Source organism: Stenella coeruleoalba (genome assembly GCF_951394435.1).
Source record: "Stenella coeruleoalba genome assembly, chromosome: 7".
Lineage (NCBI taxonomy): Eukaryota > Metazoa > Chordata > Mammalia > Artiodactyla > Delphinidae > Stenella > Stenella coeruleoalba.
This window is the reverse complement of record NC_137153.1, coordinates 19,210,059-19,228,538: the sequence shown is the minus strand read 5'-3', so window position 1 is coordinate 19,228,538 and position 18,480 is coordinate 19,210,059. Positions and strand designations below refer to the sequence as shown.

The 18,480-nt window shown below is 46.2% G+C and overlaps 1 protein-coding gene across 4 annotated transcripts in view; it reads left to right on the top strand.

Annotated features, from left to right (window-relative positions):
• Positions 1-18,480, top strand: part of EPHX2 (epoxide hydrolase 2) — a 66,581-nt gene that overhangs the window by 10,016 nt on the left and 38,085 nt on the right. For 3 of the 4 annotated variants that reach the window (XM_079925902.1, XM_079925901.1, XM_079925903.1), the window contains exons 2-8: positions 3,272-3,356; positions 6,443-6,602; positions 7,562-7,752; positions 9,172-9,294; positions 12,698-12,772; positions 16,008-16,103; positions 16,633-16,711. In XM_079925902.1, coding sequence (XP_079782028.1) covers positions 3,272-3,356; positions 6,443-6,602; positions 7,562-7,752; positions 9,172-9,294; positions 12,698-12,772; positions 16,008-16,103; positions 16,633-16,711 — 809 coding nt within the window. Of the gene's footprint in view, positions 1-3,271; positions 3,357-6,442; positions 6,603-7,561; positions 7,753-9,171; positions 9,295-11,211; positions 11,921-12,697; positions 12,773-16,007; positions 16,104-16,632; positions 16,712-18,480 lie in introns of those variants that run through there. The other variant, XM_079925904.1, reaches the window with a different exon arrangement.

The window sequence follows — 18,480 nt, the reverse complement described above, 5'->3', positions numbered from 1 at the left end:
GCCAACCCCAGTCCTCTCCCTGCGCTCCGACCGAAGCCCGAGCCTCAGCTTCCATCCCTGCCTGCCCCGGCGGGTGAGCAGACAAGCCTCTTGGGCTGGTGAGTGCCGGTCGGCCCTGATCATCTGTGCGGGAATCTCCCCGCTTTGCCCTCCGCGTGCCTGTTGCTGTGCTCTCCTCCGTGGCTCTGAAGTTTTCCCCCTCCACCACCCGCAGTCTCCGCCCGCGAAGGGGCTTCCTAGTGTGTGGAAACCTTTCCTCCTTCACAGCTCCCTCCCACTGGTGCGGGTCCTGTCCCTATTCTTTTGTCTCTGTTTTTTCTTTATCTTTTCCCTACCCAGGTACGTGGGGAGTTTCTTGCCTTTTGGGAGGTCTGAGGTCTTCTGCCAGCGTTCAGTAGGTGTTCTGTAGGAGTTGTTCCACGTGTAGATGTATTTCTGATGTATTTGTGGGGAGGAAGGTGATCTCCGCGTCTTACTCTTCCACCATCTTGAAGGTTCCCCGCTAATCTCTTTCAAGGGTTTTAATTTCTCTTAATTTTGTAGTTTTTAGTGTAGTGTAAGACGTAGTGTACACGTCTTTCATTAGATTTTTTTTGTTCGTTTGTTTTTTAATTTTAAGGTAAATGATATTTTAAAAAAATTTCATTTCCAATTGTTTGTTATCATTTCTTTTAAACCATCTCTTTCCTGTCCTCAAGATTTTTATTTTGATCTATCTTTAAGTTGACTAGAAGTCTTTCTTGAATTTTTTTTCCAGGAAAGCCGTGATAGCAAACAATTGTATTAGTTTTACCTGTCTGAAAGTGGTTTGTGTGGTTCTCAGCTTATGAATAATCAACGCTGTGGTCGGACCAGCCCTTGTGGTTCTTACTGTGACTGCGAGACGCCCTTCAGGAGTAGTCATCAGGGAAAAAAGTAAAGGTTTGTTACTTACAAGACCTGGAAATCACACAGCACTCCTAGGGCCACACAGTGAGGACGTGAGGAGAAAGAGAGTGAGCACATGGGCCCGAATTCTGCTTTTACTGGGGATCATGGTGGGGGCCACTGTGGTTTTGTGGGCTCACTCTTTATTGGCGAATTTAAAACCAGAGCAGGAATTTAAAGCATGGGAAGAGAAAAAACCAAATGACCCAACTGGTCAGTTATTGAAATCAACCAAGATCTCTAAAACAAAGGACCTCACTGGACATAAAGTAAGTTGTCTGTGGATGGATTTGGGGCGTATTGTTTCTTGTTATCTTTTTATCTCAGTGTCTCCTGAGTATTACTCCACAATCTTCTTACATTTAAAGTTGCAGAATAGAAGGCTGTTATCAGTCTGAATTGTTTTTCTTTTGTGTATAATCTGTTTTTCTACACAAAATGTTGTCTGTTATACTTTCTTATCCCAGGAATTTGAAACATTTCCCTACCCTATACCTGCTGTGGTTCTTTTTTCATTAATTTAGCCTCGTGTTTGGCGAACACTTTTGATTTGAGAGCTCAGATTTTTCTTCAGCCCAGAGACATCTTCTCCCCTTATTCCTTTGACTATCGCTTCTCTGATCTTTCCTTCTGTGATTTTTCTTGTTTATTGAAGGAACTTGGCCTCCATAGGTCTTATCTTTTTGCACATTAATTTTAATTGCTTCATCATTTTACTCTTTGTTCTTGGAAAATTTGGTGGGTCTTCTGATTCACTAATTTCATTTTCTGTAATAGCCATTTCACTGTTCACTGCTTTTATTAACCTTAAAATTTGAAAGTCATGCTTTCCAATGGCAACAACTTACCTCAAATTGCTTCTTTTTAAAAAATACTGCCTGCTTTTGTCCTATAGAGTCATTGACATCTCCTTCCTCTAGAGCTGTATTCTTCCTTCACTTCCCTTCTTTTATCAGCCCCTAATCTTCAGGCAGAAAAAACAATTTTCCCTTTGCTTTTCCATCTCACTCACCCACTGTGTAATAGTTATTTGTTTATATGTTGCCTCCCTTGTTCTCCTGTGAGCTCCCTAAGAATAGATCCAAATTTTTCCATCTTTATATCACGGCATCTGGCACAATGCCTTGATGCCTTCGGTCCTCAGTGCAAGACTGTTGAGTTGAACTGTATGTTGCTCTTAGAAATTGGACGGCAGCTGGGGAAGGGCACGAGGGATCTTTTCGAGGCGATGGAAATGCTCTAAAACTGCAATGTGGTGATATTTGCACACCTCTGTAAAATTACTACAAGTCATTGAATCGTACACTGAGAACATGTGAATTGGCTGTTATGTAAGCATAATTTAACAATGCTGTTTTTTTAAAAAAGACAACTGATGGCAAAGATGTGCCAAAGCCACTGCTGATGCTGGAAAATGGAGCAAGGGTACAGATAGTAGGGATATATATATATATTTTTTGTTTGTTTGTTTTTGTTTTTGTTTTGTTTTGTTTTTTGCGGTACGCGGGCCTCTCACTGTTGTGGCCTCTCCCGTTGTGGAGCACAGGCTCCGGACGCGCAGGCTCAGCGGCCATGGCTCACGGGCCCAGCCACTTCACGGCATGTGGGATCTTCCCGGACCGGGGCACGAACCCGTGTCCCCTGCATCGGCAGGCTGACTCTCAACCACTGCGCCACCAGGGAAGCCCGGGATATATATTTTTTTAATGTTTTGTCTAAAGTTGATTATTGTTACCTGCAAGAGGCTTAGTCAGGTAAAAGGTTGTTGACTGTTATCAGATACGAAACTCCCAGATATTTGTTCTCTTAACATGGGAATGGTAAATACTTTTAACTGGGTTGCCGATTCCAGTCCATTGTAAATATTTGCCTGGGACACTGGACTAAGAAGGATCGTAAATCAGTGTCTGGATGCAGTGGTATAGGCTGTGGCGATGGGTTATTAAAGTCGGCCAGGGATTCAGAGTTGTGCGTGCGTGCCAGGTACGTGCCATCCATTATATGGCTGGTGTCACCCAGCCAGCCATGCTGGGGTAGCTCAGCCACCACTGGGTGTGGGAAATGATCAAGAAAGTGGAATGGGACCTTATGTTTTGTAATGTAGGGAAGCGAGAAGGCAATGAGCTGCTCTCTCTATGTCTGCTACTCCTCAGGACCACATATAAGAGATGGATATGAATTGAGGCGTATTAATCACCTAGGGTTACCAGAACGAAGGACCACAGACTGGGTGGCTTCAACAACAGTTCCGGAGGCTAGAAGTCCAAAATCAAGGTGTCTGTCCCCTACCTGCCGTTGTGATGAAGTCATCTGAACGTTCCTGATGCTTCTTTGTGTCTTGCAGTGGCTTTCTGAATGGAGCTTTCGTGAAAGGAGGCCCAGATGGTTCCAGCGCCCGCATGATGAAGGGAGAGATCACATTTTCCCAGGTGTGGCGACCCCTCATAGACCCCCTTGAGAAGGTGTTCTGTAACTACACACCCATCTCCCCTGCTGACCGTAAGCTCCGTGAGGGCAGGGCCATGTCTGCCTCACCCGTTTACCCCTTATAACGCTTAACTCACAAGACTGGGCTGGAGACATTTCAGATTGTCTATTGTCTCTTTGATCCAAGCAGAGGGCCACACCCCAGTGATTAGGAAATTTCCAAGCCCTTGAAGATCTATGCCAGGGAATTACAGCAGCCAGAGTAGCTTTTTTTTTTTTTTTCCCCCTTAAGCTGTGGTTAAATACACATCACATAAAATTTACCACCTTGATCATTTTTAAGTATACAATTCGGTAGTGTTAAGTATATTCACGCCGGGTAACCAACACCACCGTCCATCTCCAGAGCTCTTTTCATCTTGCAAAACGGAAACTCTATACCCATTAAACAACGCTGCCCATTCCTCCTTTCCCCAACCCCTGGCAACCACTACTGAACTTTCTGCCTCTATTTAGGTACTATACATTTCTTATATAACTGGAATCATGCAATATTTGTCCTCTAGTGACTGACTTATTTTGCTTAGCATGATGTCTTCAAGGTTCATCCATATTGTAGCATGTGTCACAATTGCCTTCTTTCTTAAGGATGAATGAGATTCCATTGTGTGGATAGACTACGTTCTGTTTATCCATTCATCTATCAATGGACATTTAGGTTACTTCCTCCTTTTGGTCACCTTGTCTAATGCTGCTAGGAACATGGGTGTACAAATATAAGTTTGAAATCTTGCTTTCAGTTTTTCTGGATATATATCCAGAAGTGGGATTGCTGGATCATAGGGTAGTTTTCCATTTTTAATTTTTTGAGGAACCACCATAGTGTTTTCCATAGCGGTTGCACCACTTTACATTTTCCTCCCAACAGTGCACAAGGTTTCCAGTGTTTCCACATCCTTGCCAACCTGTTATTTTCTGTTTTCTTGATAGTAGTCATCCTTAGAGTACTTATTATCAGACAAGGGCTACTGGGTCAGGGGAAGTTTTGTTAATTACCAACTATAAGATGGGTGGACTTTGGAATCTGATGTCGGGCTTTGGAGCATAGCTCCCACTTACAGACGCGTGAGCACAGCAAGTCACAGAACCTCTCAGAGTCTCAGTTTTGCCACCTGTAAAATGAGATCGATAAGATGCTCCGTCTCCTAGGTTGTTATGAAGCTTGAAAAGTGCTTAGCACAGTGCCTGGCACGTAATCAGTGCTCAATAGATAGTAGTTATTGTTGTTACTACAACCTCGATTTTTTAAAATTGAAGTATAGTTGGAGATTATTTTTAAATAAAGTAATCAGGATCTAAAACCACTTGAATTCTCAATTAGTGCCTCGGAGAAGAAAGGCTATTGAGAATCTACTCTATGAGCACACAGATAAAGCAGTCTGGTTTTTTTTTTAATTTATGAATTACAGCCACCTATCAGTCTAACAGAGAACTTGGGGCCCATCATAATAGAAAGCAAAGCCCACCTTTCCAGTGAAGACAAGTGTGGTCTTAGCGTGGGGAGTGTAGTGAATTGTGGTCACTTTAAAACTCTCTGTCTTTCACACACACACACACACACACGCACACACACACACATATTTTGGCAACTCGTGAATGAAAACTGTAATGATACCATTGGGGATAAACATTACTGAAGCGTGAATCAATTAAAAAAAAGCTGCAGTAATATTGTTGGAAGGTAAGGAAAGGGAGAAGTGGTATGAATTTCATTCATTTACATGTGACTATACAGTTTTCCCAACACCATTTATTGAAGAGACTGTTCTTTCCTCATCGTGTACTCTTGGCTCCTTTGTCATAAATTAATTGACACGTGGGGTTTTTTTCTGGGCTCTCTATCATTCTGCTATTGATGGGTATTTGGGTAATTTTTAGTTCGGGACTATTATATACGAGACAAGAGTGCTACTATGATAGTGTATAAATATACCACAATCCAGTCTGCTATTAATGGGTGTATTCGTTTGCTAGGGCTACCATAACAAAATACCACAGACTGGGTGGCTTAAACAACAAAATTTATTTTCTCATAGCTCTGGAGGCTAGAAGCCCAAGACCAAGGTGTTGGCAGGGTTGGTTTCTTCTGAGGCCTCTCTCCTTGGCTTCTAGGTGGCCGACTTCTCTCTGTGTCCTCACATTCTTTCTTCTGTGTGTGTCTGTGTCCTAATCGCCTGTTCTTATAAGGACACCAGTCAGGTTGGATTAGGGCCCCCCGACGTCATTTTTGTCGTGGTCCCAATGCAGGTTGGAAAAGAATTTCCAGACACAAAGGCAGAATGTAAAGATTATAGAATTTATTAGAGGGAGGGGTGGCTGCCTGAACAGTGGGCCGGCTGACTTCCTAGTAGTCTGGGAGAGTCGAGCCCAAACATGTGCTATTGATCAGTTTTTATAGCCAGAAAACAAAGGAACGGTCTGAGGTGAAAATTTCATTTACGGATTGGTCGAGGCACATATACCTTCCTTCTATAGGGTGGAGTGGGACAGGCAAGATGCCTTTCCTTATTTGGGCCAGGTCCTGTTGCCCAGGTGGGCGTTGCCCAGGTGGGCTCAGGGAATTTCGTAACCATCACAACACGGTAAGGGGAGCGAGTAAGAGTCCTGTTGGGGGTGTAACGCTGCAACTTTTACAGGCAGGGTCGTCCTTTGTCCTTGAAGCACCATTGTCCTTGGAGAACCACAATTTTACCTTAATGATCTCTTTAAAGACCCTCTTTCCAAAGGACAATCACATTCTGAGGTCCTGGGGGTTAGGACTTCAACATGAATTTGTAGGGGACCCAGTTCAGCCCTAACAGGGGGATTTGAGTAGTTTCTAGTTTGCAGTTCTTAGGAAAAGTACTGCTATGAACATTTTTGTACATGTCTTTTGGTGAACATATGTGGACATTTCCACTGGGTATGTGTCCAGGAGTGGAATTGCTGGATCACAGGGAATGCATGTGTTCAGATTTAGTAAATGCTGCCCTAAGCTTTTCCAAGTGGTTTCACCAATTGACAATCCCTCATCAATTCACTTTCACAGTGGATGCCATTCATGGAAGAAAACTGCAGGAAATGTTCTGAGGACTCTGGAATCTGCCTCCCTGAGAATTTCTCTATAAATCAGATCTTTGGCAAGGCGCTTGCAGCAAGAAAGGTCAACGACCCCATGCTTAAGGCAGCTCTCACTCTCAAAAAGAAGGGTAAGGATCTGAGACTGGCCATTCTCTGACCCAACCACACGAGAACCCTTGGGAGGGTCAGGTCAAAATACATCCAAATGTGCATTGAATTCAATGACAGGCACATTTATACTCATATGTATTAGTAATTCCTTCACTTGATTTTCCTTGAATAGACATTTATTTAGTGGCAGAGCCCAGCTCTTCGTCACAGGCATGTTTGAGGTCATCCTCCCCACGTATCAGTAGCCTTACCTGGTTGTGTCTGAGACATATTTCCCACTCATATTACATGGAAAGGGTCTGGCCATTGACTTATCCTTGTCTCGTTTCCAGCACCTCCCGGTTCTTGTCCTGTGTGGTTAGGCAGGGGATAATGCTGTCTCTGTTTACATTCCTCTGGTTTTGAAATGGGAGCACCATCTCTGCCAAGGCAGGTGTTTTGAAGCGTGGTCCAGCAGAGTTTGCAGTAACGTAGACTGAGAGGAGGGTTGGAGTGGCAGTCCAAAGGTGGGATTCTGGGCCGGCCTCAGCTCTGCCTGCACTCTGCGGCTCTGGGCAGCTTAAAATGTGTCTGAGCTTCCATTTTCCCGCTGGTAAAAGTGGGGTGGTAAGATCTGCCCTGCCTGCCCCAAAGGTGTGAGGATCGAATGGGCTGATGAATGTCAAAACTCTGATCCAATGAGCTGACGAATATCACAACTTCTTGCTCTACGATTGCAAGAAATGAAGGGATGTAGTGTTTCCATCTGAAAGCCCTTGGTGCACACCGTTAGAGGCTCTAGCGTCTGCGCCGGGAGGGGCTTATGGGTAACGATGGTGCTTTTCTAACTTGTCAGTTTAGAAGCCAGACATCAGGAGATTGATGTAAGTGAGCAGAACCCCGCCTGGCCCCGTCTTGGGGGCCCCCTGTGGGATACCCGGAGCTTCTCAGAGCAAAGTTCTATAGCTGGTCTATTCACTGGTACCTTCTCACTCAGGATTTACAACCTGCATCCTCACCAACATCTGGCTGGATGACAGCACCCAGAGAGGCAGCCTGGCCCAGACGATGTGTGAGCTCAGGCCGCACTTCGATTTCCTGATTGAGTCATGCAGGATCGGAATGGCCAAGCCTGACCCTCAGATCTACAAGTTCGTGCTGGACGTCTTGAAGGCCAGCCCCAATGAGGTACCTAGACACTGCCTTTCAGTCGAAAAGAATGTTCTAGAGATATTGCAATCAAGAAAAATTGAGGAGGCGTGAAGAGATGGGGGACACCTGGGACCTGGCAGGGTGGTCCTATGTCCAGTGGCAGGTGCCACTTCTCCCAGGCCAGGACTTCTGAAGGGCTTTTACCCACCACTTCAACCTAGAAAGTTCTACCGGAGGTGGGCATCTGGCTCCTCTCCGTGGCTCTTACAGGACCTTGGTTAAAACAGGTATTGTCAAAAGCTGCCAGACCAGCTGCCTCAGTTTACCTAAAAGAAACATAGACCCTGGGAGACTTGCCCAAGACACAGGCTGGTCAGGGTCACCCCACCAAAGGCTGGGCAGGAATGGGCTCCAGTACTGCAGAACTCTCCTTGTAGGGGTATCCCCGCACCCCTAAATTCTGTCTTCATGCCGTCTCTAGATTATCTAGTCTAAAATGTTGTTTTTGTTGTGTTTCCCTACTCCAATCTCCAAAAAGGCCTTTGGACCAAGATGAAATTCCTTTCTCTGGCATTTCTGACCCTTTCTTGTTAACCCTGCTTCACCCACAAGCTGATCAGAGGGAAATCCTTACCTGTTCAATCCCAGAACTCTTCCCTTCTCCTCTCAAACTTTGCTTCTGCTCTTCTCAGACCCCTGATTAAGCATTATAACAGTGCTCTGAATTTTAGTATGCATATAAATAAATGTCTTTTCATTGATGGCTTTTAGGTTGGATGAGCTGCTTAGACAACCAGGCCTGCCCTAATCCAAGATTATAAATAACTGCCCCATGCTTTCTTCTACAACTTTAAGGATTTTCTTTTTTTTTTTAAGGATCATTTCTTTTGACATTTAAATCTTTGATCTATTCAGAATTTATTTGGGGAATAAGTGAAGGAAGGACCCACTTTTTCCCCCAAACTGTTGAAATAATTTAATAATCTTTTAAATAATCTTTTTCCTCACCAATTGGGCATGACACTTTTATTAGAAACTAAAATTTGGATATGAGTCTATTCCTCGACTCTCTGTTTTATTATCTGACTTTATTATAGTTCTTTTCCAGACATTTTTTGGGGGGTCTATTCATGCATTTTCCTAGATGAATTTTAATGTCATCCTGATAAGTTTATATTCTTCTTTAATCTTTTTACAGTTTCAGAATTCAGTGAACATGTATATCCATCTGTGTGTTTATGTTTATGGAATTAAATGTTTTTAATTTTAAGAGTAAAGAGTTACATGGAGAGAAGAAAATAATTCTTAATCTCTAATCAATCAATCTTATTGTGAGATTATTAATTCTTAATCTCAACCGCTGTTCTCACTTTAACGTGTTTCTGGCCAGTGGCCCTTGTGCATGAGTTTTGCTTTGGTAGAAGTGATGCTAGTATCCATGCTCTTTGCATTCAGGTGGTTTTCTTGGATGACTTCGAGGTTAATCTGAAGCCGGCCCGTGACCTGGGGATGGTCACCATCCTCGTCCGTGACACTGACACTGCCCTGAGGGAGCTGGAGAAAGTAACCGGGGTGCAGGTAACTTTCTGTCCGCGCTGAGTCAGATTTCCTGTCACTCATCTGTGTTTAGGTACGCAAGCGACAAAACAAGTGAGGGCGTTCACTGCTCCCGGTGTGGTTCCCGGTAGGGAGCTCCTCGGTGGGAGACCGTTACCCTTAGTGCAATCAGCATGATGTCCATGAAGAACTTCCTGTTTCCTTCTCTGCAGTCAGTGAACAGGAAAAGGACACTCTGAGAGCAAGAATCTATACTGGTCAGACTCAGAGGACCAAGACTAGAGTGGGGCCTTCAAAGCCACCCATTCAGAGTAAATACTGAGAATGTAGCTGCTGGGTTTGCCCCTGGGGTGTGGAGGGGGGCCCCAGTGCTTCTCTGCTCTGCCTGGTCATGCTGCTTGCACTCAGATGTAGTGGTTTAGCTCCACCTGGGTCACACCCTCTTGGCAGTCAGAGGGAAGGCTCCTAAGTAAACCTGTCCCAAGCCCGGGAGGCTGGGCTGCCCGTAATAATGCCCCTGGGGGCTGATGGGATTAGCCTGCTGTGCCAGAGCTCTTGTTCTTGTAATGTTACCTAAGATCACTGATCCCACTGAGTCTGGGAGTGACAGTTTCGTAGGCTTTTGTAGGCCATGCTTTGCTTGTGTCAGTATGATGGGAAAGGAGGTGCGGGAGCCCATACACTTGATTGACGTAAAAGGCATCACACTGTTTTTCCAAAGGGAACTATATTAGCTTCCTACGGCTGCCAGAAAGTAGCACAGACTTGGTGGCTGAGACAGCAATCTCTCTAGGAGTCTAGAAGTCTAAGAGCAAGTTGTTAAGGGTTGGTTTCTTCTGAAGGCTTCTTGCTGTGTCTTCACACGGTCTTCCCCTGTATGTGTCTCTTCTTGTAAACACACCAGTCAGATTGGATTCTGTCTCCAGTAGGTCCACTACAGGGGCGTCATTTAAGGTTCATCACCTCCTTAAAGACCTTCTCTCCAAATATTAGTCACATTCTGAGGTCCTGGGGGTTAGGACTTCAGCAGACGCATTTGGAGGGCACACAGTTTTGCCCCCATAACGGGAACAGCTGACTTTTCGTCTTTAACAAATAAATTAAAACATATATCTAATGACTCTACAACCTTAGAGCATCTCACCCAAGCTTGATTTGTCCTTCTGCAAGCCTGGAGGTCTTGTGCAGCAGAGAAGAAAGCATCCAAACTTAGAATTGGAGCATCCTTTTGCCGGTTCCACTTACCAGGTTCCTCCCCTCATTACCTCTGAGCCACAGACACCTGTCCTATAAAATTGGGAAAGTGAGCCATTGTCCCACCTACCTTTTCCTCAGGGATATGGGGAAGGTATAAGGAAAAATGATAATCATTTCTTTTTAAACAGAGGAGAAGCGCCTCTTGTCTCTCAGGAAGGCTGTGGGAATCAGTCATAAATGGGCTTTATAAACTGGACAAACACATGGCAGAATCATTAGATAGGAAACCCACACCCTCCCCACCCCTAGAACCAATGGGACATCCCCTGGTGTGTGACCTAGGAAGTCGGGGACACATCAGATAAAGGACCCCAGGTACGCTGGCCCTGGTGGGTGTCTGGGCTCCTTCACTGCCGTCAGAGGCACCCAGCTGCCCATCCCCACGGGCCACACCCTGGGTCCTCTCCAGACGCCACAGAGGTGGGCGCCCACCTATCTCAACCTCTGAGGATGCCCAGGAAGACTCTTCCGTGTTTCGAATTAGGTGAATTCCATAGCCTGCTCCTCCGCATTTTAGAGGGCAGAAAACTGGGTAGCGGAAGAGAACGGCTTCTTCCTTAGGTCTCACCTTTAGGACTAAAGATGAGAAGTCAAACGGTGGGAGTCACCAACATGATGCTGTTCACAAAAGGCCCACTTATATGTGCTCAGCATCCTGTCCTTTGTCATTTCTGTCTCAAGGAAACCGACACCAGTACATTACGGAAGCTTCTTAAGGATCCTTTGCTCAGGAATTTTCCTGTTTACCGAGATGGACAAAGATGGGTAACCTGACCCCCCTGGGTCTCCAGAGGACAGAACTGGGGCCGGCAGGCAGAAGGCTTTCATCAGCTGAATTGCATCTCCCCCACCAAATTCATATGCTGAAGCCCTAACCCCCAGGACCTCACAATGTGACTGTATTTGGAGATTGGATCTTTAAAGAGGTATTTAAGGTAAAATGAGGTCATAAGGATGGGCCCTAATCCATTAAAACTGGTGTCCCTATAAGAAGAGGAGATTAAGACACAGACACACACAGAGGGAAGGCCATGTGAGGATACGGGGAGAAGACGGCCGTCTACAAGTCAAGGAGAGAGGCCTCAGGAAGAACCAACCCTGCCAGCACCTTCTTGGACTTCCAGCTTCCGGAAGTGTGAGAAAATAAATGTCTGTTGTTTAAGCACCCCAGTCTGCGGCACAGTGTTGTGGCCGCCCAAGCTGACCCATACAAGGCCCGGAGAGTTCGATTTTGGCCAACTTGAAGAAGAAACCCTTCAACAGAGTCATGTAATGATGGGATGACTGCTCTGTGAACTTGGCATTCCTGGCTGTGTCCACCATGAGCCTGGGTGACCACTTGAGGAACTGCCCTAGAGAAGAATTATATTCATTAAAGTCCAAAATCTCAGTGTTTGGGAGCAAGTGGTGTTTATTCCTCGCAGATGTGAAATTCAGTGGGTGGTGGCCAGGGGCTTGCCTCACAGCCATTCTAGGACCCAGGTTGATGGAGAACCCCCGTCTTCTATTGGTGGTTTCCGAGGTCACGCCGAACACCAGATGAAAAGGGGGAAAAGAATATAGAGAATCATGTAGGGATTTTCACAGCTCTGGTGGTCAGGCCATGCTCTTCTTTTTTTAAATTTTATTTTAATACATTTTTAATATTCTTTACCATTATGGTTTATCACAGGATATTGAATATCATTCCCTGTGCTATACAGTAGGACCTTGTTGTTTATCCATTCTAAATGTAATAGTTTGCATCCACTAACGCCAAATCCCCAATCCATTCCTCTCCCTCCCCACCTCCCCCGTGGCAACCACAAGGTTGTTCTCTGTCTGTGAGTGTGTTTCTGTTTTGTAGGTAGGTTCATTTGTGCCATATGTTAGATTCCACATATAAGTGAGATCACACATATGGTATTTGTCTTTCTCTTTCTGACTTACTTCACTTAGTATGATCATCTCTAATGGCATAGGCCATGCTCTTTGTCTGCATCCTGTTGGCCAGAACTCAGTCACCGGACTCCACTGACCCTAGAGGAGAGGGGGCTGGGTTGGTCAGTCACCCATAGGACTCAGGAAGACCCAGGGGCTGTCTTACGGAGTTTTGTGAACTCACTCTGAGGCCTTCTCGTGGAAGGAAGCAGAGCCATCTGCCTCACTGTGTCTCTCTTACTTTCAGCTTCTCCAAACTGCAGCCCCCCGACCAATCCCCTGCGATCCAAGCACCGTGAGCCATGGGTACGTGCCCATAAAGGTGAGTCAGCGCTCTCTCATCAGCAGCTGAGTCTCTCTAACCAGCCACCCTAAAACGACTTGTGAGACGTTTGTGAAATCTCAAGGGTAGCTACACGTCCATCATGTATATGGAAATGGTATTTCCCACAAGTATGATTCCTCAAAAATCAATAGCAGGGCTTCCCTGGTGGCGCAGTGGTTGAGAGTCCGCCTGCCAAATGCAGGGACACGGGTTCGGGCCCTGGTCTAGGAGGATCCCACATGCCGTGGAGCAACTAGGCCCGTGAGCCACAACTACTGAGCCTGCGCGTCTGGAGCTTGTGCTCCGCAACAAGAGAGGCCGCGACAGTGAGAGGCCCGCACACCGCGATGAAGCGTGGCCCCCGCTCGCCACAACTAGAGAAAGCCCTCGCACAGAAACGAAGGCCCAACACAGCCAAAAATAAAATAAATAAATGAAAATTTAAGAAGCTAAAAAAAAAAAAATCAATAGCAGACGCGGACCAATGTGGTCAGACTCCCACGGAACAACAGGCCACGTGGGGCCTTGCTCTGTCCCCACAGCCTGCATGTCTGGCACTTTATTTCATTATTTCATCCATCGGGTGTTATCGGCCCTTCCTTTGTGTCAGGCACGGGCCAGATAGGGATGCAGGGAGGCACCAGATACAGAGAGGGAAACGCCCAGTCATTAGCCCAGGGGTCAGGGCTGCAGCAAGACCAAGGCCACGTGCAGAGAGGCCCTGACTCCTCACCCAGCCGGGATACAGAGCAGGGCTTTAAAACATCTTCTCAGGTTCACTTTGGGATCTTTCTTCATTTGTCACTGTGGCCATTTAACTAAGACAGGACCTAAAGCTACGGGTTAGCTCCCAAGCAAAACAAAACTCAGCAGTTGCTTTGGAGCCGGGTGGAACCAGTTTGAATCCTGGCTTTGGCACTTACTAAGTTGGCAAACGTGGGCACATTTCTTATCATTCTGGACCCCAGTGTACACAGCTTTATAATGAGATGGCGATAATACCTCCCCTCAGTGTTCTTGTAAGGATTAATTGAAATAACCCGTGTTGATCACGGGGGGTAGTACCTCGTGCTTCATAAAGAAGGGAGCTGGTGTCCTGAGCTGTGCAGGTCTGGGACCTGGGGAGGACCTGATGCCCCGGAGGAGAGCCCCATGGATGTTCAGTGAGCATTTGCTATTTGCTAGGCACAGAGAGAAATACCTAGATGAATGGAGGTCTTCTGTGACCTCAAGGATTGTATGGCCTGCATTCTGCCAAGGTAGCATTCCCTGCAGTTACATCACAGGATGCGGCCCTAACGGCAGTGGCTCAAGCGCTCAGAATGGGCTCTGAAGGGGGTGGAGAAAGTGACTGTAATTGCGGGGGATGAGATTCAGTGGTGAAGTGAGCATCAGAGGATGTGTGGGATTTGGATAGCGAGAAAGGGCTTTTCTGGTCAACGTGGCTGCACTTAGAACCCTGGGTGCTCCTGGACCAGTTTCATAAGGTTTCATAAGCCCCCTTCAGACCTCGTCTCTAATGTTGATGCCGAGTAAGGGGCTCTTTGCCTGGGGCTGGGGTCTGTCTGGGCTGTGACCCTGCCTCTCCAATCCTACAGACAGGGTTACTCTCATAATCCTGATGCTTGCGTATCCAGCCAGTTTCAGTAGATTCCCCATTTGACCTTGAAGGAGTGTGATCAGAGCTGCCTAACCACTTCCTCTGCCCTCACCCCAAAACTATAGGGCTGGGGCAGTGGCCTCTGGGGAGCCCAGGCTCTGGGAGTGCTGTTGCCTTGATGCTAATGCAACTCCGAGTGCGTTGATAACAGGTCTTTTCAGTTTTCTGGCTTAACGGCAATTTTAGAGCACACTGTTCAAAGGATGGGAAAGTGCATGCATTTGCTGAGCTACTCAGCTGAATCAAATACCTAGCAGCAAGAACGAGCCTTCTAGTTAAGATCCATTGAGGACAGAGGCGGAGTAGGATCATTTGATTGGACATCAGAACGATAACATTTTTCAGTATAAAGGAGCATAGAATTTAAAGTTCAAGTCCCTCCTTTTGCCAAGTACTAAAGGGAAGACTAGAGAACATATTCTGATTAAAAAAAAAGACTGTAGTCCAAGAAAGGGTTTGTGAAATGTCAGCCCGATGTTTTCTTGAGCGAAATAGCTTGTTGGGAATTGTGAATGAAACTTCCGGTTTGGAACGCCAGCTTGGAGTAGTGTGAGATGCAGCGAAATAGAGTTGTTCCAAGTGGCTTTCTATAACGTGAAGCTTATTTTTCTCATTTGTTTCCACTAGAAAGTTAGAGATAAAGTACTTTGGGGGAAAAATAGGGTACTTTGACTATATATTGCTTTAGTTCTTTTGCTTAGACCCCCCTGTAATAGTCAGAGTAGGCTCAGTGCTGTAACAAACAGCCCCACACTTTCAGTGGCTTGACTCCAGGTTTGTTTCTGGCTTGCAGCACAATCCCATGTGGGTTGGGAGTAGGCTCTCTCCTCGCAGTCATTCAAGCACCCAGGCTCCTTCTTTCTGCAGGTTCTTCCGTCCTCAAGGCCCAGTCCATTCAGGTGCAGATAGGAAAAGAGAGGGAGAACCAGGTGCGCGGGAGGTTTACGGCCCAGATGGGGCACACATTTCTTCTGCTCATATGCCACTGGCCAGTCACGCGGCCACTGCAGGAAGGTTGGGGGAGGCCTGGAAAATACCAGCAGGAGGCAAGGAGAAGAGAAGAAGGTGGATATTGGGCCCCGGCAGTCTTGGCCATACCCACGTAGCCCACAAAGGACTGGAAGTATAGCAAAGCTGGAAAAAATGTTCATATTCAAGAGCTAAACAGCTTTTAATGAAATAATCATGGTATTCTGCACCTTCATGTGAATACCATGCCCTGTACAAAATCAGCCCCCAGTTTAAAGTGTGGAAAACATGTCAAATGACAGCAGAAACTCTGACAGTATGAGGGCCTCTTAGGGAGGAAGGCCAAGTTGTTTTGTTTTCCAACATTATGATCTTCTTTTCAGGCTCTTGTTCCAGTGAAACTGCCTGTTTTTATTGCACAGTTCGATCACGTGTCTCTTCTCAGACATTTTCTTCTAACATTGGTGGGTTTTTAGCTGAGAAAGCTGGGTCAGGCACGATCTGGCAACGTATTGAAATGGCCCGGGGCGATCTGCGGAAGAGGTGCCTGGTTACTCCCGGCCTGCACTGAGGTCACTTCCCGCTCACCTCTCTCTTCTACAGCCTGGGATGTGTCTGCATTTTGTGGAGCTGGGCTCTGGCCCTGCCGTATGCCTCTGCCATGGATTTCCGGAGAGCTGGTTCTCTTGGAGGTACCAGGTAAGGGAAACTGGGGGAAGTACGCCCCAGTCAGGGTGAGGGGAGAGAAGTGTCTAGATGGTGTGAGCCAACCTGGAATATCATTAAGAAGCTGACACCTTACTGTGGAGCATCATCTCCCAAGTATGACCACGATATCTCTGAAATGTTGGGGCCGGAGATTGCTCCAGAGCTCAGATCTGTGCTAGCCTATATGCCACCTTTGCAGATTAAAAAAAGCGTACTTCCTCAAGATGCTTTATGCCACCTGCTGGGACATCTCTGTAATGAATATAGAAATCTGCAAGGTCTTGGCTAGGAAAGGTGCTCTGTCAGGTGTGGCATTAGGTGCAGGGCACAAACCCTACGACCATCCATGGCAGCCGGGTGGGCTCATTCCAGCCCCATGGTGAGGACACCAGGTAGTGCCACGTGGCACTTTGAATTGAACCATTTACAATAACAGGGAGATAGAAGGAAGCAAAGAGGTGACGTCAGCAAAACACTGATGAACCCACACTGGAGAGGGTCTGAATTGTTTCTTTTCCAGATCCCTGCTCTGGCCCAGGCGGGCTTCCGGGTACTAGCGGTGGACATGAAAGGCTACGGAGAGTCATCTGCTCCTTCTGGTGGGTTAGCTGTTTTACAGCTGTCGGTGTTGGTCATGCCTTCTGACTGTCTGAGTTCTCCAACTGCACTGTCTTCCCCTGGTCCCAGGTCAGAGCAGGCAGCCCTTCTAGGGGGTCTGACTTCCCCCTCCCTTCGCAGCTCCTGCAGTGTCTGTGTCTGTGCACTTTGGGCCCCAGAGGTCTCTCCTCCTCATACTCTGAATGAATTCAAGAAACCCAACGGCCTGTGCCCCAAGGGGGTCTCCTGCTAGTCATTGAGGATACAGGATGTAGGAGGTACCGTCCCGCTCCAGAACTATTTTCATCTTGGAGAACTGAAACTCTGTACCCAGTAAACAATAACTCCCCATTCTCCCTCCCCTCAGCCCCCGGCAAGCACTCTTCTGCTCTCTCACTCTATAAATTTGACTAGTCTAGGTACCTCATCTAAGTGGATCATACAGTATTTATCCTTTTGCGACTGACTGACTTCACTTAGCAAAATGTCTTCAAGGTTCATCCATGTTACAGCATATGTCACAATTTCCTTCCTTTTTAAGGATGAATCATATTCCGTTGTATGTATAGACCGCGGTTTGTTTATCCATTCATCCATCGATGGATACTTGGGTTGCTACTGTGAATACTGCTGCTATGAACATGGGTGTACAAATATCTCTTTGAGTCCCTCCTGTCAGTTCTTTGGGGTATATACCCAGAAGTGGAACCGCTAGATCATATGGTAATTCATAGGCCAGATTCTTAACCCAGCGTCTGCGGATCCCAGTGGGAGTCTGTCCAAGGATGGGTGTCAGGGACCTGTGAACCCTTGAGAACATGTGTGGGTCTATGAGCATTTTCCTTGGGGAGGGGGGAGTCCATTGTTTTTATCCGTTTCAGAGGGATCCTCAGCCCCAAACCTTTAAGAACCCTGGGTGGAGGCAGGGATGGGAAGCAGCCAGGTGTGCAGCAGAGCCGCTGGTCCTTCCGTGGCCAGTGATGCTCTTAGCAGCTTAGCAAGCCAAGCAGCAGCATCACCACCCCTTTTCTGAGCTGCTTCGGCTGCATGCATGTCAGGCCTGTCGTGTTGAGTTTGAAGCCCGCTGACGTGGGCTGGGGCTCTCAGTCGCTCAGGAGGCCACCACCAGGCCACTCAGCCTGTCATGACAGAGATGTGCTTCCATGGTTGTTCCCTAAATGTCATGGTGTCGACTCAGCTGCTCCTCACTGCCTCTTGAACAATGCAGAAGCATTTTAGACAAAAGGAAGGACTTCAGTCCAAATATTCAGGAAAGACATCTAAGGTATTTTTTTTTTAATTTCATTATTTAAATGTTTATTTTTATTTATCTAAACTGCAATCTTCCCTGAATCCCCTGGGCATTACTTAGTAATATAATTTATCATTCAAACTACAACACTATTAAAAGAGAAACTATTAATAATAACACATAAACTAAAACTGTCCTGGACAAACTGGGACTTATGGTCATACCCTAATTATGACTCTTTTTTTTAAATAAAAACATAATTTACATGTTAACTGTTGTCAAAGATTATACATAACATTAATTCTAAAGCCAAGTGCAATGATTTGGAATGCATATATGTACATTTCAGATCATTTGTATATAAATTTCAGATCATTTGGCAGTAGATTTTAAGTAACAAATTATTTTCCCTTAAAATTATGAAGCCTTTGTCCTAGTATTTTCTAGCTTCCCTTGTTGCTATACAGCATTCCAGTGCCATGGTACCTTTTTTCCTTACCCTTGAGACTTTTAGGATCT